Source organism: Falco peregrinus, chromosome 5 (genome assembly GCF_023634155.1).
Source record: "Falco peregrinus isolate bFalPer1 chromosome 5, bFalPer1.pri, whole genome shotgun sequence".
NCBI lineage: Eukaryota > Metazoa > Chordata > Aves > Falconiformes > Falconidae > Falco > Falco peregrinus.
In genome coordinates, this window is record NC_073725.1 from 61,634,450 (window position 1) to 61,660,291 (window position 25,842).

The 25,842-nt window shown below is 52.3% G+C and overlaps 3 protein-coding genes across 10 annotated transcripts; 2 read left to right on the forward strand and 1 right to left on the reverse strand.

Annotated features, from left to right (window-relative positions):
* Positions 1 to 1,453: 1,453 nt before the first annotated feature.
* On the reverse strand, positions 1,454 to 15,437 carry GUK1 (guanylate kinase 1). Of its 3 annotated transcripts, none has more exons than XM_055805265.1 (8): positions 15,343 to 15,437; positions 8,659 to 8,772; positions 6,878 to 6,919; positions 5,681 to 5,777; positions 3,530 to 3,668; positions 2,496 to 2,580; positions 2,090 to 2,175; positions 1,454 to 1,635 (listed from the first exon to the last, which is right to left on the reverse strand). In XM_055805265.1, exons 1-8 carry the CDS (start codon positions 15,383 to 15,385, stop codon positions 1,600 to 1,602), a joined length of 642 nt encoding a protein of 213 aa, XP_055661240.1. In that variant the 5' UTR covers positions 15,386 to 15,437; the 3' UTR covers positions 1,454 to 1,599. The 3 variants fall into 3 exon arrangements, with proteins under 3 accessions (XP_055661240.1, XP_005229602.1, XP_055661239.1); XM_005229545.4 differs by lacking the exon at positions 15,343 to 15,437 and adding an exon at positions 12,056 to 12,582; XM_055805264.1 differs by lacking the exon at positions 15,343 to 15,437 and adding an exon at positions 10,009 to 11,978.
* MRPL55 (mitochondrial ribosomal protein L55) lies at positions 15,357 to 16,702 on the forward strand. 5 transcript variants are annotated; one of them, XM_055805266.1, is made up of 4 exons: positions 15,357 to 15,484; positions 15,971 to 16,069; positions 16,253 to 16,442; positions 16,521 to 16,702. In XM_055805266.1, the coding sequence occupies exons 1-4, from the start codon at positions 15,357 to 15,359 to the stop codon at positions 16,662 to 16,664; spliced, it is 561 nt and encodes a 186-aa protein (XP_055661241.1). In that variant the 3' UTR covers positions 16,665 to 16,702. The 5 variants fall into 5 exon arrangements, with proteins under 5 accessions (XP_055661241.1, XP_055661242.1, XP_055661243.1 ...); XM_055805267.1 differs by having other exon boundaries at positions 16,349 to 16,442; XM_055805268.1 differs by having other exon boundaries at positions 15,463 to 15,544; positions 15,974 to 16,069.
* Positions 16,703 to 16,774: 72 nt separating this feature from the next.
* On the forward strand, positions 16,775 to 21,991 carry C5H1orf35 (chromosome 5 C1orf35 homolog). 2 transcript variants are annotated; one of them, XM_055805261.1, is made up of 9 exons: positions 16,775 to 16,913; positions 17,752 to 17,886; positions 18,025 to 18,178; positions 18,273 to 18,318; positions 19,181 to 19,263; positions 19,405 to 19,482; positions 20,163 to 20,242; positions 20,854 to 20,994; positions 21,199 to 21,991. In XM_055805261.1, the coding sequence occupies exons 2-9, from the start codon at positions 17,793 to 17,795 to the stop codon at positions 21,447 to 21,449; spliced, it is 927 nt and encodes a 308-aa protein (XP_055661236.1). In that variant the 5' UTR covers positions 16,775 to 16,913; positions 17,752 to 17,792; the 3' UTR covers positions 21,450 to 21,991. The 2 variants fall into 2 exon arrangements, with proteins under 2 accessions (XP_055661236.1, XP_055661237.1); XM_055805262.1 differs by having other exon boundaries at positions 16,778 to 16,913; positions 19,405 to 19,477.
* Positions 21,992 to 25,842: the final 3,851 nt, after the last annotated feature.

The window sequence follows — 25,842 nt, forward strand, 5'->3', positions numbered from 1 at the left end:
GCAGCTGGGTAAACTGGCAAGATGGGATATGAAGAGGATGAAACCCAGCAGTTGGGTGTAAGGTACAAACCTGCTGTAGTAAGACATGGTTTTGGCGAGAAAATACCGGAGCCTGGCATTGTATGGTCCAGCCGTTGGTGGCCTGCACGACACCAGCTTGATCTGGGTTTGGTGCGGGGGGAGTCAGCTGGAAGCCACCACCTGTGGGATGGCAGCTCTCTCTGATGGATTTGCCATTTGTCCAGGATCAAACACACAGTGCCTGCATCCGCCAGGACAACAGGCTCTGGCACAAGTGACCCTGCAAGTGGCTGTCCCACACACAGCTGTTTGCCGCAACTGTTCCCTCCCTGCGGCCCAAAACCAGGTTAACCACCTGGTGATGGTTAATGATGGTTAATAACCAGAAGCAACATCCCTCATCTCTCCCCTACACTCACCTCTGGCGAAGGCTGGGGTGCTTTGAACACAGGGGCGCAGTGAGGAACCAGCCCCTCCAAGGAGACTCAGGATACGACCTGCTGGAGGGACCAAAGGGCTCAGAAGTTACATGAAAACATCAATATTAAGGCTGAAGAAAGCTGGGGAAGTGAAGTGCAAAGCATCCTCCCAGCCCTTGTCAGGCAAAGCTCTCCACGTCTCAAGCCAGAGACCAGTACAAGGGACAGTGGCTACACATCAGCTGGATCCCTCCTAGGAAAAGGGATTTATTGCTGCCCTCAAGCACATCAACCAAAAAGGCTGCACAGCTCAGGAAGGAAATCTTAATATAAGAGCATCTAAAAAAATCTACCTGCACCTAAACTTGAGTGGAACAACAAGCACATGTGAATTACAAGATTGCTGCCAGGATGGCAGAGGAGAAGCTCACCGTACTTTTCCCTCAGAAAAAAAGGCAGCAGATAGATCATATCCCACAACCATTCCCTTCTCTTGGCTTACTAAACAAACCCATCTGTTCACAAGGACTGTGGTTAGAGCAGCCGAGCTGCACTGACATACCGCTCTGCCACAGCAACACACCACCACACTGCAGAGGCTGAGGGTGGCAGGCACATACGATCAGAAACGCCTGGAGGAGCTGTACCCAGATCTGCAAAAGGAAGTGGGAACCAGAGGGACAAGAGGATGCCAACACTTGTGACGTCAGGTGCCGGTAAAGGCAGGAGTCCCTTTGTCTGCAGGTGGAAATGGGGGGGTCACATCAATCTAAACAGCTCCCTGTTATTGAGCAGCATTCACTGGCACAACATGGACCTCCAAAAATACTGCCAGTGGGCTCCTAAGCCATGTGCTGGAGCCACAGCTGCCCAGACAGCTCCTCTACAGCCTCGCAGAACAGCTCTGCCCTTTGGCAGCAGATGCTGTGCAATCGCTTCCAGAGCACCTGCCTGAGGTACAAACCTGGGAGAGCACACGCTGAGTGTGTGGCAAACAGAAACACAAGCGCAACCAGGTTTCATTTTCTTTCCTTTTAATAGAAATATCCTAGAGTAACCAGGGAGGAGGATCAGCCTAAAGGGAATGTCTCTCAGAATAAAATAGTGTGACGTGCTTCAGGAATGATGTGCAAAGTTAAAAGGTCCAAGCAGGCTCAGCTCAGGACTTCCTGGATTCTTGGGTCTTCTTGATTTCCTGCAAGGAGATCAGTAAAACAACTGAGCATCTCCCACTCCTTGGTTACAACTCACTAGTTTTCACAGCTTCACAAACAATCATCTCCTCAGCCCAGCTCCACAGCATCATGGGAGCAAGCCCAGAGCTTGCACCCAAACCTTTAGGGACAAGGCAAATTTGACTTAAAAGGCTCTTAAAAAAATAGCACACTCCTTCCATACTGTCCAGGGATGTATTTTTATTTTGCCCCTAATCCAGTATTATGCTGGATCCCTTTCCCACTCTTAGGCCACTTGATTCATCATCACTCACACGTGATCTGTGCTCAGCTATGCCACTCGGCAGCTCAAACCAGATCAAGTATGGATATGAGGTCACATTTCGGTGGTTACCTATAGACAAACCCTCACCTGCTCAGCCCAGAGGTCATGCCTGCCTGGGAAGCAAGGCAGAAAAGCCCTGAATGACTCACCTCCAGGAGTACCTCCTTCAATTCGGAATAGGCTTTTTCTAAATCATCATTAATAATGACCAAGTCGAAAAGGCCAGGCTCTTTACCTGGGGAAGGAGACAAGGACAGTGGAGTTAAAAAACCACGTTTCTTCCCTGTGTCATCTCCAGTGCGTGCCCGAGATCCTGTGGCATTATAATATTACGATTTCTGCCACTGCTAATGCGCTTCTCTGCCAACTATCCACAAGTAACTGCAGCGGGAAATGATATACAATGGTGCTTAGATCAAACTCAGCTAATGTCCAAAGCCCTGCCACACACACCCCTTGGAGAACACAAGTCAGATATTCATGCAAAAACCAGTTCCTAAATCACCAACGCATCCCCTCTCCCTGCACGCATCACTCAAAGTCCCCTGGACTTACTAAGTTCCAAATCTACACGGGCTGCAGCCAAACGCTTCAGTAAAGTTTCTTCTGTCTCAGTCTTTCGGTCACGTAGTCTTTTTTCCTAAACCCAATGACAAATATATTAAAGAAACGTGTTCAAAATGCTGCACACAGAAACCACCCCCTAACCCACAAAGCCAGCGCTGGCTGCTGTTAACTACTGCCAGCGACCACGGGCATGCGAGGGAACACTGTAAAGGGCAACGGGCCTCATTTAAAGCCCAGAGCAAACCAGAAGCCAAGCTCAGTTTGGGCTCAGGATCTCCTACCCGGAGCTAAGGTTCCCAGTCTCTTATCCCCCTATCCTGTGGTCTGGGTTTTTTTTGCCAGTACTGCTGGGAGACAAAATCTCTCTGTTGGGCTCTGGCACCTGGTGCTGTTGGCTTCCTCCTCCACAAACTCAGCAAGAAATACAGACTAACTGATCTACTGAGAGTGTGAAGGGCGAGCCAGGAGTCATGGTCTTCCCTGCCACATACTCCTTGCACAGCCTCAGCAACTTGCGTGTCTGTGTTCACATCCCTCTCTGAATCATGACAGTCATTTAACTTCTGCACACTGCAGTCATTATACAGGGTCCTGCAAGATCAGAGGGGTATAGGATTTTTGGTGCTGCAGAGAAACAACCTCCCTCAGTTTAACTTTAATTGCTGGAGCCAAATTTCAGCACAAATATCTCCTTCTCTCCCCAGTATTAAGCATAACTTATGCATTTAAAGGCTGGGCACGCTGCAATGGAATCAATAACCCAATACAGGCAAACACATCAAGGTGTGGGAACTGTACAGGAGGGACTCAAAAAAACAGCAGAGGAAGATTTATCCCTGGGAGCCAGAGACTGGGGAGCTGGGCTGGGCAGAGGTAACAGTGTGCTCAGAAATGTCCTCCCCGCCTGTTCTACGGCCCTTAAAAACATACAGATGAATCAATGAGGGGAGAACCCCCATCGCTTCAGAGCAAGACGCTGATTACCTCTAACTGCCTAACGGCAAAGGAAGGCGGTCGCTCACCAAGATGTCTATGGACGGAGGCTGCACAGAGATGTAGATGGGGTTCAGGTCTGTCTTCTTGATGTTCTTCACACCCTGGATGTCAATGTCAAGGACGCAGATCTGGTTCTGGGCCTGAACAGCCTGCACTGCACCTTTACTGAGAACAGAGCAAAGAGGGAAGGGGTCAGAGTATACAGCCACAGCAGTGGTGGCTTGGCCTATCCCCCTCCAGCAGCAGGTCTTCACCTCACAGGGTTCCCATGTCCAAATTGTGGCAGAAGAGAAGAAAGCACCTGCCCTGCTCTTGCTAAACAATTTCTCTTTCCCCAGGTGTCCTCTGGGTTCCCAGGGTGAAGCAGGGACCTGCTGCCTCCTGCTAGACAGACTGGCAAAACCATGAAAGAAGGTGTGGAAATGGATGACTATCCCATGGGCAGTGTGGCTTGGGTACAGTCTGTGCAGCTCCTGCCTTTGACAAAGACAGGAGCAACCTTCACCAAAGAGCAAAAACACTGAGAACTTTCCTCCTGCAGAGATCCACCAACTTCTGTACCCATGCACTCTCCTGAAGGATGCTCGATGGAGATGCACTTGCCTCAGTCACAAGATGCAAAATCAAGAAAATATGTTTTAAGTGGTGGTTCTTGTATGTCATTAAAGATGGTATCTCTTCCCCTAACGTAGGGGAATTTACTGCTGAGATGCTTTGAGTTGATTTCAGCCTCCAACCTCACATGGCCACCACCACAGGCAGAGCACACACAGCATTAATATGCAGAGGGGACCAAAGATGACAGAAACAAACCTGAGCTCATAATTTAATTTGGTTGAAGTATCACATTCCTGCAGTTTTCAAGTTAATTGGCTTAAGATGTCTTTTCAGCACCCACTCTCAGGAAAAGGTACCAAAATCAACCCCACCTACACATCAGGCATCAGAGAGCAGCTGTCTCCTCCACACTGCAGCCAGCTGGATTAAGCAGGACACACATGAAGGAAGGAAGCCTGTCCTACACAGGATGAAGCCAGGGCTTAAAGAGCCTGAACTCAGTTGTCTCCTTGGTGCTGGGTATTTGGAAGATGAGCTGTCAGGTTTCCCTTCTCTTGCCAAACCAGCAATACTGCAAGCATCAAGGCCAGGGCAGGGGATTGTGCTCCTCCATCAGCCTCTGAGGGAGCACAGCCAGACCCCTGCAAGGCTGCCCTTAGCTGTGGTGACCGCAGTGAGCGACACATTGAAACAGTTACGTTACTGAAATGCAAAATCACCAACTGCTCCTTCAGAGTTTTATACCTACAGCATGTTCAGACTGGGGCGGCCTTATGCTGGCACCTTCCATAAGGAAACCACCCTCAGAAACTTTGCTGTCTCTAAAAAAATCTCAAAAAAGCACATTCAGCTCTTTAAGAAATATAAGTCTTCCTGAAAACCATTTCAGGCAAATTTTTTTAACATAACTAATTCAATATCTCAAGAAACATTTAACTTCCCTCCTTAGCAGGTCCTACACTATAGCACCACAATTTTCTCACAATAATTATGTAAGATATCTGACTTCTAATTAACATTGCAGCTTAATGTTTTATTGATCATCAGCTCCAACGCCGAGGGCAATGCTATTTTAAAATCCACCTAACTCTTTAACCCCAGTCAAGGGTGCCATGCAATTTATCTGTTTGTAAGCAGCCACTTTACCAAAGCAGCACACGTACTTATTTCGCACCAGCCAATACAGTTATGGCTTCTGCTCCTGAATTCACTGTGTTCAGACCATCAGGTAACACAGGGACAATGAGGGTAGCCTCCATTCTGCCCACTACTCTCTGCAAGCACTTGCAAAATATTAAGGAGTACAAACAGTCTGTGAAAATCACCCCTGTGCAAGAAAAGCGTTAAGCATATGAACTACTTCAGCGGCCCTCAAACACCGGAGGCTATAAAGAATCTCATAACACAATGAGGATTTAACTCTCTGCAGAAGTTAATTTTGCCATCTTAAGAAAGCTGACACGGACCCTGCTGTAAAAATGAAACGCTTTGCTTATGGCAAGAATCTGTGTGTTTGGGGGAAAGCAGTGTCGCTATGTTTAAATATTTTTTTTCCTTCACCATCATCTCAGGTCCCAGCGCCACCTGGGTTCAGCAGCGACAGCACCTGAACTGCATACCTCGTCCCGTACATATTTCCAGAGAACTCTGCATGTTCGATGAATTCACCAGCATCAATTTCTTTCTGCATTTCCTCTCTGGTCACAAAGTGGTAATCTGGATAGGGAAAATGGGAAAAATAGCCAGAAATTAACAGCGTTGAAGGTACAGTTCATGATCAAAATGACACCCATGGGTGCTGAGGGGAGAAGCAACTTAAAATCTGCTTTGGACAACATTGGCAGACTGCAGATATCTACTTCCTAATTACTGTGTACAGCAACTCCTCTCCACACCAGTAGCCCAGACACCTGCTCAAAATGTTTTGGAGCTTTCTGTGTGGCCAAAAATGCTGCTGTACCCACTTTTTCATACCCTTTCCGGTGCAGTGGGAAACTCCTCCCACTCCCCACAGGTGTGGTACACATTACAGCAGGACTACCAAGGCCCTTAATTTGAAAGCATTAAAGACTAGAATGGGACATGAGAGAGAGAGAGAGAGGGAGATAAAAGGGAACATCAAAATGAAATGAAGAAGAATGTTTATCTGTTGTTAAAATACCTCCCTTTCACCTCAGTGTGAAAACTGCCATTGGAAATTAAGAACAAACCTCATTTGATTCCTTCCAAAATATCCAAACAAACCACAAAAAAAAAAAAACAGCAGCTGGCCAGAAGCTGTTAATACAGATAAAGGCATCTCATTAAGTAGCTGCATTTCCCAAAGCAGTGTGCGTTTGAGGTACCTCACCAGAGCTACCTGACACTTCAGATAATCAAGCCACTCAATGCCCAGGTATGGCCCAGGGCCCTTAAACCAAGAGCCCTGCTTTGAAAATCTCAGCCAGCAAGTCACAGGGACGGTGTCTAGAAAAGAAAACTGGCAGCACATGCTCTGCCTCTGTTTACATTTCACCGCTTAATTAAATTTTGGGTTTGTTCCACCAAGTCCATCCAGCTCCATTATCTTCTTTCCAATGCATGGCACTCTGAAGCACAAAAGTACGTGTATGTATGCATATTTATATACATATATACATACATGCTTTCAAGTATGTCATTACTGAATGTCTGCCTAAGGAAATGCACCCTATAAACACAGGATTAACTTATCTGCTAAAAGGGATTTGTGCATGCCCTTCACATAAGAACTTTAAATTTTTCAGAGGAATTATTTGCAGAGTCCAATGAGACAGGCTCAACTGCAACACTCTCACCTTTGCCATTTTCTTCCCCAGGTCTTGGCTGCCTTGTGGTATCTGTAAGCAAAAAACCAGCCTTGTAAATTTTGTAGATGACCCAAGGAAGTAATAGTATCAAAGAAATAAAAGCACATATGCAGCAGATTAAGGCAATCACACAGTAAACTGATCCTCTGTTTAAAATGATCAAAGCTTCCAGAATCAGCTAGTGTCTAACACATGATGGCATGCAGGATTGGTCTTTAATCCAAGAATCCTAGATCATCTGAAAACAATCAATTAAGATTGTTAGAGGCTGAGCAGCCAGTCTGGGATTTACAAGGCTGGGCTTAAGTTTTCAGCTCTGGTACAGCCTTCCTGTGTAACCCCAGACATGTTATTCAGGCCTCTGCCTCAGTTCAGGGGAATTAGCAGTGCCCTACTTCACAGAGTTATCTTCATTTCAAAAGATCATGCAGCACCTACATAGGTGCTTAAAATAGCCAGATTTAATGAATAAGGGCACACACCTGCATGAGGTAGGTGAATAAATCAGACAGCCTTCGAACCCTGCAGGAAGTTAAAGACATGCTCTGCAAACCAGAAAGGAGCTGACAATCATCACGGAGGGCAACGCCAATTATTTCATTTGGGACTGGCAGGAGTTAACCTAACACAACAAGGTTCTGATCACCTGTAAGTTTTTATAAAGCATCATTTGCTAAAGTCTAAGAGGCCTATGGAAATTTAAGAAAAAAACATCTACTAAGATGCAACCTTGGGGAAAATCATAACATTTAGTTTGGAGTGAGATGAGAGGTTCAGTTGAATCAAGAGCATAGGATGGAACACACAAAAGGAAAGACAATTTTTTTTCATCTCCAGTAACCTTAATTTTTTAAGCATCCAGTATTTGCTTTTTCATTGTGGAATGAATCCAGATCTCAAAGCAAGGATTTCACCTGCAGTATCCAAAGCATTAGGACAGTAAAAAACATTTTGGTGATATACTTAAAAACATTTTGCAGAGCTCCAAGGAAAATCAGGCCAATGCATGGTGGACACAGCCCAGACTCTGAGGGTGACCTTTAAAGTCACTCAAGAAAAAGGAAACAAAATTAGTATTGTAGCAGGCAAGCTGCCCAAAGAAAATTCCTTGCACTTAACTCTGTTGTGGACACAGGAAGATTTCAGCACTGCCTGAAGCCCAGCATGAGCGAACTGAGCCAGCTGGCCAAGGGTTATTTTCACATTACAGGGAACCATCCCAGGCAGAAAAAAAAAAGCACCCTTGGCCAGTCCTTCGTGGCCAACATAGAAGTAGTCAACAAACCACCAGAGCAAAGGCAGGAGGAGGAATGCATGCAGGTGATGAGGCAAACTGTTTCACTGACTGACACAGTAATGAGATGGGCTTCACAAAACTCTTTAATTTTAAAATCTGAGGCTCTGGTGTGCAGCCCCTGGGCTATTAAAATCCTTCTCAGCTCCCACAGGTGGATGGAAAGACTTGGCTTTTGAAGTACAGCTGTGTGGGAGATTTTGTTACTTTCAGGGTCAAGAATCACTCAGGAATATCTCATTACTTCTCTGAGCTGTGTTTAGAGGTACAAATCTTAAGACTTGCCACTCAGTACCAGTAGCAAACGGTGTCTTGACTTATTTAAACATCCCAAAGAGCCCACAGACAGATTAGGACACAGACAAGCCATGGAAGCCCATTACTTGGGGCAAGAATACAGCTACAGAAGCAGGCTCTGAGCTAGCAGTCCTGAACTCCTCCCGCTGCCCTTCCCCAGAGACATACGGATACTCACGGGAGACGCTGAAGCCGAAGATGTTCTCATAATCTTTGAGCAACTTCTTTAACAAAGTGCTCTTCCCTGCACCCGACGGGCCACTCAGAACCACTGGTCTCGGGCCCTGCATGGCTAGAGAGACAGAAAAATACGGATCTGGTTAGAAACACCCATGAAAAAACAGCTATGGATTCCCAGGGGTGCTCAGCCCCACAAAACAAGCATCTATTCTTTACCCTCGGATACAAGTTTCTGCAGGCAAATCTGAAATTATGAGCAATGACAAGCCTAGGGCTGATAAAAATTAACTGGGGGTGCAGGAAATACCAGGGAAATTCAAACAATTGTTAAATTAGCAAACTGTCAGCAAACAGCGAGAGCTGTCACCTCAGCACCACTGCAAAAGATCTGCATTAGGAGCCCTGAGGAATCGGATTATAGTTTTGGAAAGCAGACAGCAGAGGCCACCAGCAAGGCAGCAGGACAGCTTCACCTTGCCCTGCTGCTGGCCCGAATGCTTACCTGGGGAGCAAATACCTCAGACAAATAGAGGACATTATCACTGCAGCATGAACACTCATTCTCAAGGGACATGTTCTCAAGGGACCAAGGTTAAACTCATAGGACACAAACCCAAAGGAGGAGGAAACTGGGCTCCAGCTGCCACTAAACTGGGATAACTCAAGACAGATCTGTCCTAGCTCTGTTTTCTGTCACCACGGTTGGGACAGAGAACTAGGGAATCCTAGGGAAAAATTTTCCTAACAGAAGGAAAATGCTGTCTGTGCCTGGTGGCATCTGGGAACATCATGGGACATCCACACATGCTGAGCAATGCCAGCTTAATACTTGCCCTTACTGACAAAGGTATAGTCAGAGCCACTTGCCTCTCACAGGGAGAGGCCTCAAGGACAGTTTGCAGGAGATGCTGGCAAGAAAACAGGGCAGCAGTCAGCCAGTGTTATCCACGTGCAGTGCCAAGCAAGGGATAGGATGCCCACGAGACCACCACAGCTCTTGTGTTGCCCATTTGCATCCTAACAAGTACAACTACAAGCCTATGATGGACAGTTAAATATTTCCTGTCATTCCTGTGACAAATATGCACACACAAAGCCTTTATTTACCATAAGCAAACAACGCACTGAAGTCTGGACCCAGAAGCCCAGCATGTCCTCCACCACTAAACCCCAAAGCCTTGCAACAGTGGTCTGAACACGGGTGTGATCTGGGACACAAACTTGTTTTGGGGTTTATTTCCATATTTCCTGGAGCACTAGCTCCAGCTCAAGGTGTCTCCTGGCAACAGAGAAGGGGTTGTTTCCTCGTACAGGAAAAAAAAAAAAGGCAGCCTAGGGCCACACAGACCTTTCTGCAGTTGTTTCTTCAGCCAGAAAGAAAAAATACGGGTGTTTTCATATGCCTGCCTCTCTGGAGAGGAAGAAAGGTTAATTATCAACATGTGAATAAAGAAGAAAATCCTGTACAACAGGGCAGGGGGTATCACTGGGGAGCCTCATCCATCAACAGAAATTCAGCAGCTTCTAAACCAGAGGTGATGACAAGAGCGGGACAAACCAAACAAACCTACTCTTCCTATTTAAAAACAGTTACTTTCTGCAAGCAGTAAAGCCTCTGGAAATGCATATTTTTTTTAACCTCATAGTCTGGGTGTGGCCTCAGGAGCAATCAGCCAACAGACAGTATAACACCTTTCCATTTTAAATTAGATCATAGCAATGTCACTCCGACCTTACAAAGCACTTTTTAAACAGCCTTAAGCCAAATGCCATCTCTTACAAAATCAGCCGTGCATCGTGCAGCAGGCTAATCTAGCCGGGCTGCCTCCCTGACCCCAGCCTGCGTGACTGGATACCTCCTTATCCCTAAATCCCTCCTGCAGAGCTCCGTGATCACGCAGACATCTATCAGGCAGTACTACAGCTATGAGTTTTCCCTCAGTTCCCCTAGGATCCTTTATACTTGCTTGACCAAGTTTATCCAAGCCCGTACAAAGGATAAACACCACAAAGTCTAAGTAGATGCCAGCATCAGCTAACATGGGCATAAAACCACTCACATTCAACCACCCAAAAGGAAACTTTTTTTTTTGCTGTTATGACCTCCAGGTGCTGCAGCCCCAGAGATCCACCAGATCAGACATTCTTCAGAGCCCTCGGAGGACCAGTCCCATCACATGTGCATGGCCACGTTGCTGGATTAGGCTCCATCATCCAAAAAACACAGCGAGGACACTAGAAAGTCCTCTTAGGGACCTGTCCTGCCTTTCCCTTAGTCCTCGAGCTTTGATAATTTCCAAATAACACAGGGCTTGCCTATATGTTCAATACCGAGAAGAAAGCACGCCCTCCTGCAGCTCCTCACCAGTGAAATGCTGTTTAGCACTTGCGGCAAGGAAGCAGAAAAGCCCTTGCCAAGTTGTCCAAAGCATCTCCCTTTCTCCTGCCCCCACCAGTTCCTCTTGCCCACAGAAATAAACCGGGTGAGCCCTAACCATTGTTTGCAAACCACGCCAGAGGAGAAAGAGGAGCTACACAAAGTTCAGTACCCTCCAGTCATCCCAGCACACTTCAACAGGATCATAGAAACATGGTCTTTTGTTGGAAACATGGTCAAGGTTGGAAAAGACCTTTAAGATCATCAAATCCAACTGTTAACCCAGCACTGCCAAGCCCACCCCACCACTAAACCATGTCCCTAACCACCACATCTGCCTCCAGGGATGGTGATTCTACCACCTCCCTGGGCAGCCTGTTCCAGTGCTTGACAACCCCTTCATTGAAGAAATTTTTCCTAATATCCAAACTAAACCTTTCCTGGTGCAACTTGAGGCCATTTCCTCTCATGCTATCGCTTGTCATCTGGGAGAAGAGACTGACCCCCCACCTCGCTACAAACTCCTTTCAGGTAGTTGTAGAGAGCAAGAGGGTCCCCCTGAGCCTCCTGTTCTCCAGACTAAACACCCCCAGTTATTTATCAACACGTTCACAACAAGCCTGCTCCCAAACGCTACTCTTTCATCACACGCTGGCTTCCTCAGCTGCCACTGAAAGCCTCCGCCCGTGACATCTGGATGCCTGCACAGACTGTGTCCTGGTGTTCCACAGTTTCCCCTCCACCATGATCCAGCTGTGCCAACAGGTTCCACATGCACAAGTTCCGGCCCTGCCTGCAGATCCCAGCCAGGATGCTCACATCCCAGCTGGAGGGAAAAGAGCTTTGCTCTCTTCCCCTTCAAAATTTCATCTGTGCTTTACCAGGCACCGATAGGAAAAGGAGAATTTAAAGCTGCTGAAATAACTTATAATCACTTCATTCCACCCCGGACAAAGTCAGAAGGGGTAAGAGGAATGGGCAGAACGCTGGATGGGAGCAAGCTCCAATGCATCCTTACCTTTTGCTTTTACTCCCTTTCAGCCAAGCTATATAAAGTCCAGCTCCTCACAGCAGCGACAGCTGACAACACGAGTGAGCCGGTAGGAAGCTGGGCTATTTGTGAGCTGCCTAAAGCCTTAATTACTGAGCCGTAATTTTAAAATGGCCAATGAAAATCATCCAATGGTCTTTAATCTGCTCTCGTGGTTTCTTCTCCGCTCCCTGCTCTCCCCAGCCAGTAAAGCTGCATCAAACATCCCTAACAGGCTGACTGGTGCTGGCACATGCCAGCCTGGTGCTTTGGCAAAAGGCACAACCTGTCTCTGCAGCCACTGCTTCGCCTCAGGTCAACTATTAGGCTACTTATCCACCACAAAGACGACAGGGTGGTCCCTTCCCTTGCCCACATGGATCTGCACCCAAGCCTCCACGGATCACATCCCACAAGCTCTGTGGTGGGACCCTTCAGGGTTTGTGCCACCCTGGCTGGGGGGTGCTGCTGCTTTTCTGCCTGAAAAAGCATTGGTGGGGCATCAGGGCAAGATGGAGATGCCTTACTCCCTTCCCCCCCCCCCCCAAATACTCGGAACTAAAGTAAGAAAAGACACGCAGGTTGCCACCACAGGTCTCACTTCTTTGGGAAACAAGCTAAAAATAAACCAAGAGGCCTGCAGATACTTCCTCTTGCTTCCGTCCAAATGTGTCCCTTCTCCTTTGCTGGAGAGCTGCAGAGGAAAACAAAACTTGTAAGGGAAAAAAAAAAAAAAAGCCATTTCCACTACCAGATGCAGGGGCTGGGCCCTCGTGAGTGGTAGACAGCAAACACCCAGCTGGCATACTGGGAATCTGTGCCAACGCAGTGCAAAAACCAGCTTCCACAGAGCATTTTTAGAAGGCACCCACTACCTGGCATGTTGTGGGATTTTGGCGGTGGCTGCTCAGGGTTGGAGGGGGGAAGGAAGAACATGTCCTGGGAGCATGAACAGAGATGATCACTGCCTCAAGCCGTGAGCAGCACAGATGTGGGAGCAGGTGCCCTCACCTCCACCAGATTTAGTTAAACATACACCCTGACCCCGAGGAATCACTCCTAACAACGAGCCAGTCTGCACACTGATATTACAGCCCTCACCAGGCTTCTCTCTGTGCTCCCCCAGCCCTGTCAAACACAGATCCTCTCCCTCTGGCAACATGAAGCCCTCAAAAACCACAAGTAAAGCACACAAAAAAAGCCTGAGAAACCAGATCTGGCGGATACAGATCTCCTGTTTTGTTCCCAGCCCAGCAAGACACCCATGTGTCACATTTTCAAACTGCCTGCAACAGTAACATTGTAAGTACATACTTATTTTGAGCAGAAGCTCAATTTTTTTTCTCTCTTGCTCTGATTTTGGCATTTTCAGAGCAGCCAATCCGCAAACACCTAGCCCAGAGCATCTCTCACTTCCACTGGGTTACTCCTAAAATGGTTTTGGATCCAGCCAAACCACCACGTATCACCAAAACCACAGTGGCCTGGAGTCAACCAGCCAGATATTTGGGGAGGTGTCACACCTGGGACAGAGGACAAACAGCCACATAAACCCTGCTGGGCTGCAAAAAGACAAGGTGCTCACTGAAGGAGGATGCAGGAGATTGCCAGTAGGGTGAGGAACATTTCTTGGTCTGCTCCTGTCTGCTAAATTTGCCCTGGATTTTAACTGGGAGGTGGCAATGCAACCAGTAAAGCAAAGGACAGACACCACAAGAGTTAAAGAAAGTTAATGCCGATTAGCAGAGGCTTTACAGAGAAGGTAAACCCCCCTTACAGAGTACAAAAGAAGATTAAAGGACAGTTTCCCTGCAGCCCCAAGAAAGGTCTCACAGATTAGGATTATAATCCCATTCCCTATTTTTAGCAGGTTCCTTATAAAGCCACCACTCCCACCTTTCTGTTTAGGGATGCTTTCCGAAAACCCGGCCTGGCCAGCTGCAGCAACACAAGGCAATTTAGTATTATCTGAGAACAGGCAAACACTCAACAAACATCTCTACGTCTGCAAGGAGCAGGATGTCCCTCAGGACAGCTGGGCTCAGAGGTCCTAGCTTGACAGCCAGCGGGTTGCTTAAATAAAGGGAATTATTCGCAGTACTGAAAAAGATGCAGAGCATCCCCACTACATTAAGCAGAGCTGGCAGGAACAATCAGCCACCTTCTCCCTGCAAACAATTACCTAAAAAGCATTAATTAGACCCTCCACTGATTTGCACTGCGCTCTTTGCAGGAAGCAATGATGCGGCTGAAAGAACAAGAACCGCTTGCTCAAGGTCCCTGCAGAAATCATCTAGGGCCAGGCCACAGATGAAGCCAAGAGCCACTCCAAGACTGTGTCCTACTGCAAAACTGGACCAGTTTAACCAACCCACTGGCCATCTTACCCACCTGGGTAAATTTCTACAGGGGGGGAAGCTCAGGCAAGTGTGGTTTTGCCATTTGCTTTCCCACATGTACATTGGGTTTCACCACACAGAGATTTATTCTTGGATACCTGAAGGGTGCTTACCCCAAAGCCTGGTGTTACCTCATCATCTTGCACGGTACCCACAAACCCCAGCCGGTACGGCGCACAAATCCTTGTTCAGATTATCTAAGCAGGGAGGGGGGACTGGACATCTCAAGAGCCACCACCAAGCAGCGCTATGATGGGGACCTGGTGTGGCTAGAGAGAAGGGACACCAACAGCCCAGGGACAGCCCGGTGGGGTTCAAGTCTGTCCCACTGCCACCGCATGCGGACAGAGTGGCACATGCAGTACTCAGAGGGGTGATGGAGGAGCCCAGCATCCCCAGGCCTGCTGGGGCTCAGCTCCCTCCTCCAGCCAGGGGCCTCTGTGGCAGGCACAGCACCCTCAGACTAGCAACCTGCATGAGGGACTCTGCAGCCTTGGCCCCCTTCAGCCGAGGGACCCCCCTCAGGGGGTTCCAGCCACCCTCAGCCAAGGGACCCCCCTCAGCTGAGGCCCCCCCCAGAGGTTCGGTGTCCTGGCCTCCCTCAACCGAGGCACCCCTTCAGAGGGTTCCAGCCCCCCTCAGCCAAGGAACCCCTCAGGCTCAGCACCCCCGCCCCCCCTCAGCAGAGGGACCCCAAAGGCACAGCACCCCGCCCCCCTCAGCCAAGGCCCCCCCGACAGGGGGTTCCAGTCCCCCCCAGCCGAGGGCTCCCCCCCGGCACTCGGCGCCCCGGGCGGCCGGGCTCCCCCCGGGCCGGGCCCTCAGGGCGGGCGGGCGGGAGCTCCGCACCCCGCGGCCGCCCGGCCGCGCGCTCACCCGCCGCCCAGGCGATGGCGCCGCGCAGCCGCCGCCAGCTCATGGGGGTGGGGGGGGCGGGGGGCGTGTGTGAGGGGGTGCCGATCCCAGCAGCCCCCGCGCTCCCGCCGCGCGCCCTGACGTCACCGGAGGGCGCTGACACGTGAGCGGAGGGCGGCGGGACAGCCCACGAGCGCGGCCGGGCGGGGGGGGCGAGCGAGCGGTCAGTGCGGGGCGGGGGGGGCGCACTCGTGATGGTGGCTGCGGGGGGGGCACGGGCAGGTCTGGGCCAGGCCGCGGCGGGGAGCGGGGGCGCGTTGGGCCGAACCACAGCGCGGTGGGGAGAGCCGATGGGGGCGTCACCCTGCGCTGAACCACTGCGGGGAGCGGGGCGGGAGCTGTCTTGGGCCGAACCACGATGGGGGTGGGGGGAGCCATTGTGGGGGTGAACCATGGCGCGGGCGGGGGGAGTCATCCTGGGGCTGAACCATGGCGCGGGCGGGGGGAGCCGTTATGGGGCCGAGCCATGGCAGAGGGAGCCATCATGGGGCTGATACGTGATGGAGGGGGGCCCTGAGGGGGGTGTGCTGCGAGGGGGACATGGGACCATCGCCTCATGGGCAGCCCAGGAGAGCTCAGTGTCCCCCAGGAGGCTGCCGCACCTCGTGCTCTACCTGCCAGGGGCCTACACGGAGGATCTGCCTTTGCTCACCTGCGCCGAGATGGCAGCCGCCAGCCAGGCACTGAGGTGAGCATGGTGGCAGCGGCCATGAGGCCCCAGGAGGGCAGCTGGCTCCTTCTGCAGGAGCCTCCATGGGGCCAGGTTTCTTGAGGTGATGGAGGTTGGTGTTCTCCATCCTGTCACCCGCCACGGCGACATCTCCCGCTGCCACAGCCCTGACTGACGCTGTCCCCTTTGCCTTCCCACCAGCGCCCTGCGCCTCGCTGCTGGCCCCAGGCTGCTGCCGGGGCTCGCCACCTCCTGCCGCCACAACTCCAATCGCACCTCGGTCTCCCACCTCCGCAGGCAGCTCTACGGCCGGCTCTATCCTGTCCTCCTGGTCAAGACTGACGGTTCCACCATCCACCTGCGCTACAAAGAGCCAAAGAAGATCCTAATGGTAAGGCAGGAGGGGAGGGAAGAGGGGGGAGGCTGGGGGTGAGGCGAGGCCCTGAGGATTTCACGCCGATCCCCTCAGCTGCCCCTGGACAGCAGCACGCTGCCCGAGGCGGAGCGCAAGGCCCGGCTGCGGAGGCAGTTCCCCAGCAGGGCGAAGGCCAAGCCGGAGGAGACCTTTGAGGCCATCGACATGGAAACCTATAAGCGGTTCTGGAAGAAGTGAGGGTCTGAAATAAAAAAAGAAATAAAGCTGGGAAACGAGTCGTCGTTGTGCGCTTCTGTGGCGAGGGGTTGCCTCAGGTCGTAGCTGGGGTGGCACCGCTGGGAGCGCCACGGCTCCTCCCTCTCCCCCCCCGCGCTCGGTGGTGCGGTGGTACAGCCCGCTTCGCAAACCGGACTGGCCTGCCTCCCCCCCGCCCTGCTGTGCGCGGTGGTAGCGGCCGGGCGCGCGGGGCCCGGAGCGGCGCGGGAGGTGCGTGCTGGGGGGGGTGGGGTGTCCGTCCGTCCCCTGGCCATGCAGCAGCCCCCCCACCTATCCGGGCTATGCAGCTCCCCCCAGGCTATGCAACACCCCCCGGGCCCTGCAACTGCCCCCTCCGACCGTGCAACCCCCGCCGCCCCCGGGCCGTGCGACAACACCCCCCTCCGACCCTGCAACTCCTTCCCCCTTGGGCCATGCAAATCCCCCCTCCGCCCCCCGAGCCGTGCAATTCCCCCCCAGACAGCGCAAACCACCCGCCGACCGTGCTTTCCCTCCCCCGCCCCCGGCCATGCAACACCCCCCCGGGCAATGCAATTCCTCGCTCAGGCCGTGCAGCACCCCCGGGGGCTGCGTAACCCCCCGCCAGCCCCTGCAACTCTCCCCGACCGGGCAGTAGCTGCCCCCACCCCAGGCCATGCAACCCGCGACCGTGTAACTCTTTCCCCATGACCACGCACCCCCCCATCGCCCCCGGGCCGTGCAATACCCACCTTCCAGCTGTGCAATTCCCCCCCACCGCTCCGCCTCCTCCAGGTCGTGCAATTTCCCCCGGGGAATGACACCCCACCCCAGCCCCCGTACCCCACGCCCACGCTGACACCTCCCCTTGGGCAATTTCCCCCACCCCAGGCTGTGCGCCCCCCAAGCCATACGCCCCTCTGGGTACAAACCCCCCTCCCCGGCTGTGCAACGCCCCCTGCGCTTTGCTTACCACACACCCCCCCGCCCCGCGGGCAGGGGGTGCACATTTCCCCCCCTCCATCAGCCCCCCCAGGGTCAAACAGAGGAGCTGGAGGGGGGGGCAAACCAAGGGCTGATCCCTTTGCAGGTCACCAGCCCCTCCCCGACAGCACCGTTGGGTCTGGCACCATGTTCGGCTCATCCCGAGGAGGGGTCCGGGGGGGCCAGGACCAGTTCAGCTGGGAGGATGTCAAGACAGACAAACAGCGCGAAAACTACCTGGGTAAGGGCTGACCTTGGCCGTGTCCCCTCCCCCCCGTCCCTCCCATCCCCATCCTCCCTGTCCACCTGACATGGTTTTGGGATGCAGATGGAGGGGTTTGGGTGTGATGGTGCTGGGGGGGTGTCTTGTCCCCCACAGGGAACTCCCTGATGGCACCGGTGGGCCGGTGGCAGAAGGGGAAGGACCTGACCTGGTACACCAAGGGCAAGAAGGAGACAGCCCCCCCGGTGTCCCGCGAGGAAGAGCTGGCCGCCGTCCGCCTGGCTGAGCAGGAAGCCATGATGGCAGCCCTGTGAGTCTGCACACACCCCCCCCAACCCCCGAAAAATAAGGGGTGGGAGGCATCATCCCCCACTACCCTGCATCACCCACTTTTGTTTCTATAGGGGCTACAAGAATGTGAAGAGACAGCCTACCGGCCTCAGCAAGGAGGTAAGGGGGGAGCCATGTGTCCCCCTGGCTTTGCTGTGTGGTGTCAGGGCATCATGGTGTGGTGGGGGTGGGAGGGGACCTCTGGAGACCACTTAGTCCAACCCCCTGCTCAAGGAGGTTCTCCTGGGGCAGGCTGCAGCAGGTCGCATCCGGGCAGGTTGGGATGCTTCCAGAGGAGACCCCACAGCTTCTCTGGGCAGCCTGTGCCAGCGTTTGTCACCCTCAAAGTTCTTTCTCATGTTCAGAAGGAACTTCTCATGGTGCAGCCTGTGCCCGTTGTCCCTTGTCCTGCTGCTGGGAAGGGCCTGTCCCTGTCCCCTTGACACTCGCCCTGAAGATCCTTGTAGACATTGGTGAGGTCCCCTCAGTCTGCTCTTCAGCTGAGCAGCCCCAGCGCTCCCAGCCTGCCCTCAGCAGGGAGATGCTCCATCCTCCGTTCTTCATCATCCTCACAGCCTCTGCTGGCCCCTGTCCAGTAGCTCCCAGTCTCAAATTGGGCAGCCCAGCACTAGACACAGCACTCCAGACACAGCCTCCCCAGGGCAGAGCAGAGGAGGGGGACCACCTCCCTCCACCTGCCAGCCACGCTTCTCCCAACACCCCCCCAGGACCCCACTGGCCCCTTGGCCACCAGGGCACACAGCTGACCCAGGGGCAACCTGCTGCCCACCAGCAGCCCCAGGTCGGCTCTCAGCAGTGACCCCCAGCCTGTGCTGGTGCCGGGGGCTCCCCTCCCCAGCAGGACCCTGCCCCTGCCTTGGCTCGGCTTCACGAGGTTCCTTGCCCCCCCCCCTTCAGCCCCTCCCAGTGTCCCCCCCCATTTCGCTGGTTTGGGGGACACGGGCTGCTCTCCCCCCTGCAGGACCTGGCTGAGGTGTGCAAGCGGGACGGCGCCGAGCGCGACGAGAAGGATGTGGACCGGGTGGTGGGCTTGGGCAGCTCCAGGTACGGCTCACGGGGTGGGGGGGGGTCCTGCACCAAACCACCCTGTTTCGGGGCAATTAGATTTAATTTTGCCATTTCTCTCTGTTTTTTCTGTGGTTTTCTTTTATTTTTGTGGTTCACCGTGGCAATGTCTCTCCCCAGCGGCAGCGCTGGCCGGGTGATGCTCTCCAAGGAGGACAAGGAGGCAGCCAAGATGGGGCTCTCTGTCTTCACAGTACGGTGCCAGCCTAATAAATATTTTTATTTATTTAATGTTTTAGATAAATTTAATTTAAAATGTTTTAATAAATGTAATTATTTTAAATAAATTTAATTTTAATTCTTTTAATAGGTTTACTTCAATAAATTTTAGTTGAATGATTTTAAGAAATGTAATTATTTTCAGAAATTTAATTTTAATTCTTTTAAGAAACAAAATTTTTAAACCTCCTGAAGTTTCATAAAAGACAGGAAGGGCAGAAAGCCCTGCCCCTCACTCAGGAGATTTTATTTAAAAACAAAGCTGGTGGTTGTAGCACAGAGACCTGCAAAAGCTCCCCGTTCCCTGTGTGCACAGAGATAATTTGTTAACTTGAAAGCAGCTCTTGTGGGTATTTTAGGTTTTTTTCCAAATTTGATTTATTTTTTATTTACTCTTATTTTATTCCAAATTAAATTTGTGTTTATTTTTATTTTTCCAAATGTAATTTAATTTTTAGTTTCTCCACATTTAAATTTATTTATTTTTACCAAAAATAATTTTTATTTATTTTTTCCCAGCTGTAATTTTTAATTTGGATTTTTCCAATTTTATTTATTTTTTTCAAATTTAATTTGTAATGGGAGAAAGCCTCTTTTTTTGTAACTCAGAGCTGCTGGCTCACAGACTGACTCCGTATTTCCCCTTCCCCCAACCCCAGCACCAGAAAGTCTCCAGCAGCCCCGAGATGTCTGGCTCCAAGAAGAAACAGGAGAAGGAGGAGAAGGTGGAGGAGAAATGGTGAGGGGACCCTGCTGGTGGGAAACCGCCAGGGATGGCCGGTGAGGGGGGAACGGTTTGTGGAACCTGCGTGTGGCAGCGGGCTGGGGGGTGCCTGCCTGTGCCCCCTCCCATGCCCCCACCGCCCCTGCTTTTGCCGTCTTTTTTTTTTTGACTTTGTTTCTTTTTTTTCGACTTTGTTTCTTTTTGTTTCAATTTTGTTTTGACTGTTGTAACTTTGTTTCAACTTTGTTTCTTTTTTGTTTCAACTTTGTTTCTTTTTTGTTTCAACTTTGTTTCTTTTTTGTTTCAACTTTGTTTCTTTTTTGTTTCAACTTTGTTTCTTTTTTGTTTCTCTGTTTTTTTGTGTCTTTTTGTTTGTTTCTCTTTGGTCTTTCACTGTTCCCTCTTCTTTCCCCTTCTTCTCAGCATTCCTTTCTTTTCTGCCTGCTTTGCCTTCCTTTCTTTCCTTCCTTTTTTTTTTTTTTTTTTTTTTTTTTCCTGGGAGCTTCTCTTTCATCAGGGAGGGACATGGTGGGATGCAGCTGGAAGGAAGGATGGGGATGTGTTTTTGGAGGAGCCAGAGGGATGTGCAGTATAGGGATCCTCACTGCTTGCTCTTTTCCTCGCAGTCCAGAGAGTGGCAAGAAATCCAAAAAGGAGAAAAAGAAGAAGAAAAAGAAGAAACATAAGAAAGAGAAGAAGAAGGACAAGCATCACAAGAGGGATGCTGCCCCCACGTCCTCTGATTCTTCTCCGGACCAGGATGAGAGGTAGCTGGGTTGGGCTGGGGGCTGAACCCTAGACATGAACCATCATCACTGGAAAATGGGATGAAGGATTCAGGAGAGCCACACGGTGATGGCTGGCATCAGGATGCCCTGTCAGCTTCTCCTGGCTCTCAAAATCCCTTTTTCATCCCTGGAATTAGCCTTTCCCTGATGTCCCTGCTGTCACTTATCGCTCCATCCCCGTAGGCACCACCGAAGGAAAACCCAGCAGTGCCCCGAGACATCGCGGCATGGCTGCCGGCGTCGGCATGACACAGATTCCTCTGCCAGCAGCAGGGACCTGGGCAGGAGCCCCGAGCACCGTCCTGCCCGTCGGTGGAGCCGGAGCAGGGACGGCCGTGGTCGGGACCCGTCCCCGCGGCGCAAGGGGAGGAAGAGGAGCAGGAGCAGGTCCCCTTCGTCCCATGGGGTCAGGCAACGCTGATGCGGAGGACTGAGAGGGAACCCGGTGTTTTTCCAGGGTTTCACATAAGCTATCTATTTTTTTAAGGTTATTAAATTAAAAAAGCTGCAGCTCTGCAGTTGCAGGGCTGAGCCTGGCACAAGGCATTTTGTTTTGTGATGCCAGCTGCCCCTTCCCTGCCCGCAGCTCCTGCCTCCAACCTGGGGCAGCACCGCAGCTCCCCTCGCCGTTGCTCCCTTCGCTGTTGCCCCCGACCGGGGTGTGGGGGGGGGGGCAGCAGGTGCCCAGGCGCCCTTCTCCTCGCTCCCTGGATCCATCTATCCAGGTGTGATTTAGCACGGAGGATGCCGTGAGTGGGTGCTGGTGCTGGGATGGTTCTGGCTGCGATGCTGGGAATGCTGCAGATGCTTCGTGTTTATGTGAAGAGAATTTGGATGCTATTATTATTATTTTAGTATTTTTAATACCTTCTTTCCATGGCCTCAAGTAACTGCCAGTGAAGCAGCTGAAGTTTTTTTCCTTAAACCCTCCCTTATGTTCATTAGCTGCAAAATAAAAGCAGGGACTCGCTCACTACTGGGAGGGTTTTGCATCTTGGAGCCGATGGCTTTACAATGGCCAGGCTGTGGGGCTCTCCACAGGGCCACCTCTGCTCCCCATGGGGTGACGGGTGCTCTTCATGTCACAAGGGTGCTCCCCATGGGGTGATGGGTGCTCCCCATGGGGCCACATGTGCTTTCCATGGAGCGGTGATGCCCTCCATGGGTGATGGGTGCTCTTCAAGGGTCATGGGTCTTCTCTGTAGGTTGATGTCCTCTCCATGGGGTGATGGGTGCTCCACATGGGACATCACATACTCTCCATAGGGCACACACACAAGCAGGGGAGCACTCAGGACACCCCACCTGGAACTCCCAGGAGAGGGCAGAGCCCTGGCCAGGCTGCCCTGAGGTGACATTCACCCCTCCCATCCCCAAAAGCTTTTAATTTAGGAGACCCAAGTAGAAGCTGCTGTCTCCCTGGTGGGACATGAAGCAGAGGTGGGTCCATCTCCCCAAATTCCTGTGGGGTGGCATAAATCAGGATGTCCATGCCATGGGGTCCTCCGGCAGTATCCCCTGTGTGGGGACAGAGCAGCCCCTCCCCTAGGGATGAGTGCTGTCCCAGCCCAAGATCAGGGAAAATCAGGGGCTTTGTGACTCGGGCAGCTGTGGGCAAGGGTGATGGAATGTTCCTTTTGGTCAAAACCCAACTTTTTTTGGATTAAAAAAAGTAAACTGCCCTAATCAGTGGCTGCAAAGAGAACCTCTGAAATAATTCCTCAGCTGTTGAGGGGAAGATGGATGGGACTGGGGCGTTTTCCGTAGACATTTGCCCTGGTCGTGTCCACCCTGTGGCAGGGAGCAGCAAGCTCCATTCCCATCCAGGATTTTAAACCTCAAAACATGAGTATTTATGTACTTGGTGCACAGAGAAAGGGGAATTCTACATCAATAAATAGAAATATTGATCCAAATGGGAAGGGGTTGTCCCAAGCAACTCTGGGCTGGAGCATCGCCGACTGACAGAGTGGCCGTGCCAAGCACAAGGGCCTCGTTTGTGTAATTAATGATGCAATTTCTCCTGCTTAAGACAGGGCGGTTTTGTGTGTCTTGGCAGACAAAAGCCTCGGGCTGGCAACTGGCCTTGGTTTGCGCTTTGGCAGCGTTGGGGGTGTCTTCTGCCATCTCGCCGGCTGTACCACTGCCCTGCCCGCAGCCGGGCAGGAGGGACAGGGTGCGGAGCCGTGCTGCAGTGCAGGGTGGGACCAGGCTTGCCCTGTCCAACAAGGGCAGCATTCATGGGGGGGATGCAGCGGGATCGGGGTGATGAGCTGCAATAAAGCCCTTCTGTCCCGCTCCCCGCCCGGGCTGCAAGCACGTGCTTAACCCCACCGATGCAGGCAGCAGGAGATGCTGCAGAGCAACTGCAAGCTTTGGTGACCTCCGCCCCCCCCAGATTTTTTGGGGGGTTGACAACCCTCTTGGCAAGGTCACAGGGTCATTTCTCTTGGTCTGAGCAGCTGCACCCCAGATGCAGCCCAGGGACCCACTGAGTGACTGTCCACGTGCAACCCACGTGGCACAATTGGGATAGCCCCGAGCCCAGGTGTTCCCTGGCTGGAGGCTCTGACACTGCTGGCACTCATCAGACTGAACTCGGGGTCACCCTCCTGGGGATTTTGGGGGTCCAGGCTGCCACTAGTGCTTACTGGGAGTGTCCCAGTGCAGGTCAGCGGTGGGGATAGTGGAGCAGGCTTGTGCTTAACGGGGACTCAGTGCTGGCAGCTCCAGGCTGAAAAGGGAACTAAGGAGAGCTGAAACACCACAAGAAGCAAAGAAACCAGCATCCTGCTCTGTCATGCTCCCTCCACGGGCTCCCACTTCCCCTGCCTATGTCTCCCAGTGGGCTGGGCTCTGCTGGGATGATTCGCACTCCCAGCTCTAAGCACATGTCATGAAGGGGCAGCTGGTGCCAGAGGGCGTTGACATGTCAGGCCGGGTGCCAGAGGGGCTGTGGCATGGCTGTCCTGGCATGGTTCAGCCTGGCCTGGAGAGCTGCCCCTCCCCAGCTTTGCCCTTGCCTCCCGGGAAGGCTGTGCCTCTGTTCTCTGCTCCTGGACCTGCAAAGAATTCACCCCCCATTTACCGCCTGGCTGCACAGCCATGCTTCACGCTGTGAGCCACCTCCCCGACCCCACAGCTCAGCCTCTCCTCCCCTTGCTTTCCACAAGCCCTGTGAAACCATTCATGGGACCACAGGAGCTTCACCCACCCCAGGAACACAGGATGGATGGAGCAGCACAGCTCATGGGGATAAGGGGGGGACAGAGAGGGCTCCGGGTTTGTCCCCCCAGCTTGTGAATGAGCACAGGGAGGGCCAGCGATTAACCCCCCCAGTGGTCTGTGTCACTCTGGCTGCATCCTCTCCTTCAGCCCCCACTTGTGACCCCACACGGAGGAACCGGGCAGCAGGTCCTACACCCCGCGCTGTCTGAAGGGGGTGCCTGTGCCTATTTCATACTCAGAACTGCCATCTGAGCAAGTCTGAGAAATACAGACGAGATAAAAATGAGCTGAGTGGAGGTGAAGGAGCCTGGCCCCAACCCACCCCAGCTACCTCACCACCGAGCTGCTGCACCAGTTCCTGAGTGAACTGAGGAAGAACCATGCCAGCTGCAGCATTTGGCCCAGCCGAAAGGAGCGAGTGCTTCTGCTCACCCCTTCTCCCAGGCCCAAGCTGCCTTCTGCCCGCTGGATGTGTGGCTAAAATCCCCGGGGGCCTGGCAGAGCCCAGAACAGAGCAAAGCCTGTGCCGCCCCAGCAGACGCATGCTGATCTCAGATAACATCAGCACACTCCCCATCTTCTCCTCCTTCCAGCCCTGGCCAGCAGCAAATTCTGTGCAGAGGAGCTGGATCTGCAGTGCAGCTGGACACTGTGCCGACACGCCTCAGGTAAAAACCAGGTTTTGCTTCAGAGGAGCATCTCTGCTGCCACTGGGGTCAGGGTGCCGTGTCACCACCGATCTTCCACCTTTTTAGGGGTGGGGGACAAAAGATGAGTGGGGGGCTCTGCTTATTTCAGTGGCACAAAGCGACTCCAGCAGAAGAGCTGGCCCTTCAATTCCCACCCAGAACAGGAATAAATAGATGTCCTGCCCTATTAGGCACACACACATCCTGATTCAGAGCTTGAAATTCAAGGCAAGAATAACCTGACTTACAGGAGTTTTGTAATCCCCCTGTTTGCTCAATACTCTTTACCCTCTACTACAGAGACAAGCGCCAACGACAGACACGGGGCTCAGGCAGCCCTTGCTGGGAATCCTGGAAAAAGCTGAGCCCCCTGCAGCTGTCGCAGCTGAAGACAGAAGGGCAGAGACAGCTTCACGCGCTGAGGCTCGGCCCGAGGGCTGGCCTGTGCGTACACGTTAAGCAGCTGCCATGTTGCTTGAAGGATTCCGAGAGGAAACAAAAACCTGGGGAGCGAAGAGAAGTGTAATCTGTTGAACAGAGATCATGAGATCATCCAACAGGCCAGCTCTCATTTGACACCAAGAAAGCAGATGCCAGGTTAACAGCCTGTCTCCTCCTGGCACAGCCACCGTCCCCCTCTGATACCCATCCGAAGCCCCAGGTTTCCGCACCAGGGAGATCGCTCTCTAACCTGCACAATGCACCTTTCATCTGACAGTTTTCCAGCCTGTGTAATGGGGAATCTGCTGCAACTCCGGCCAGGAAAGCAGCCAAGTAGCTGGCCAGCAGCCCAAGCGTGCCCTTCAGTGAAGAGAAGCTGTAGCTGACAGGGGAAGGCAGGGTGATCAGCTGGGAGGAGCTCTGTGCCAGGTCCAGAGAGGACTGCAGAACAGAATAAACGCAAAACAAA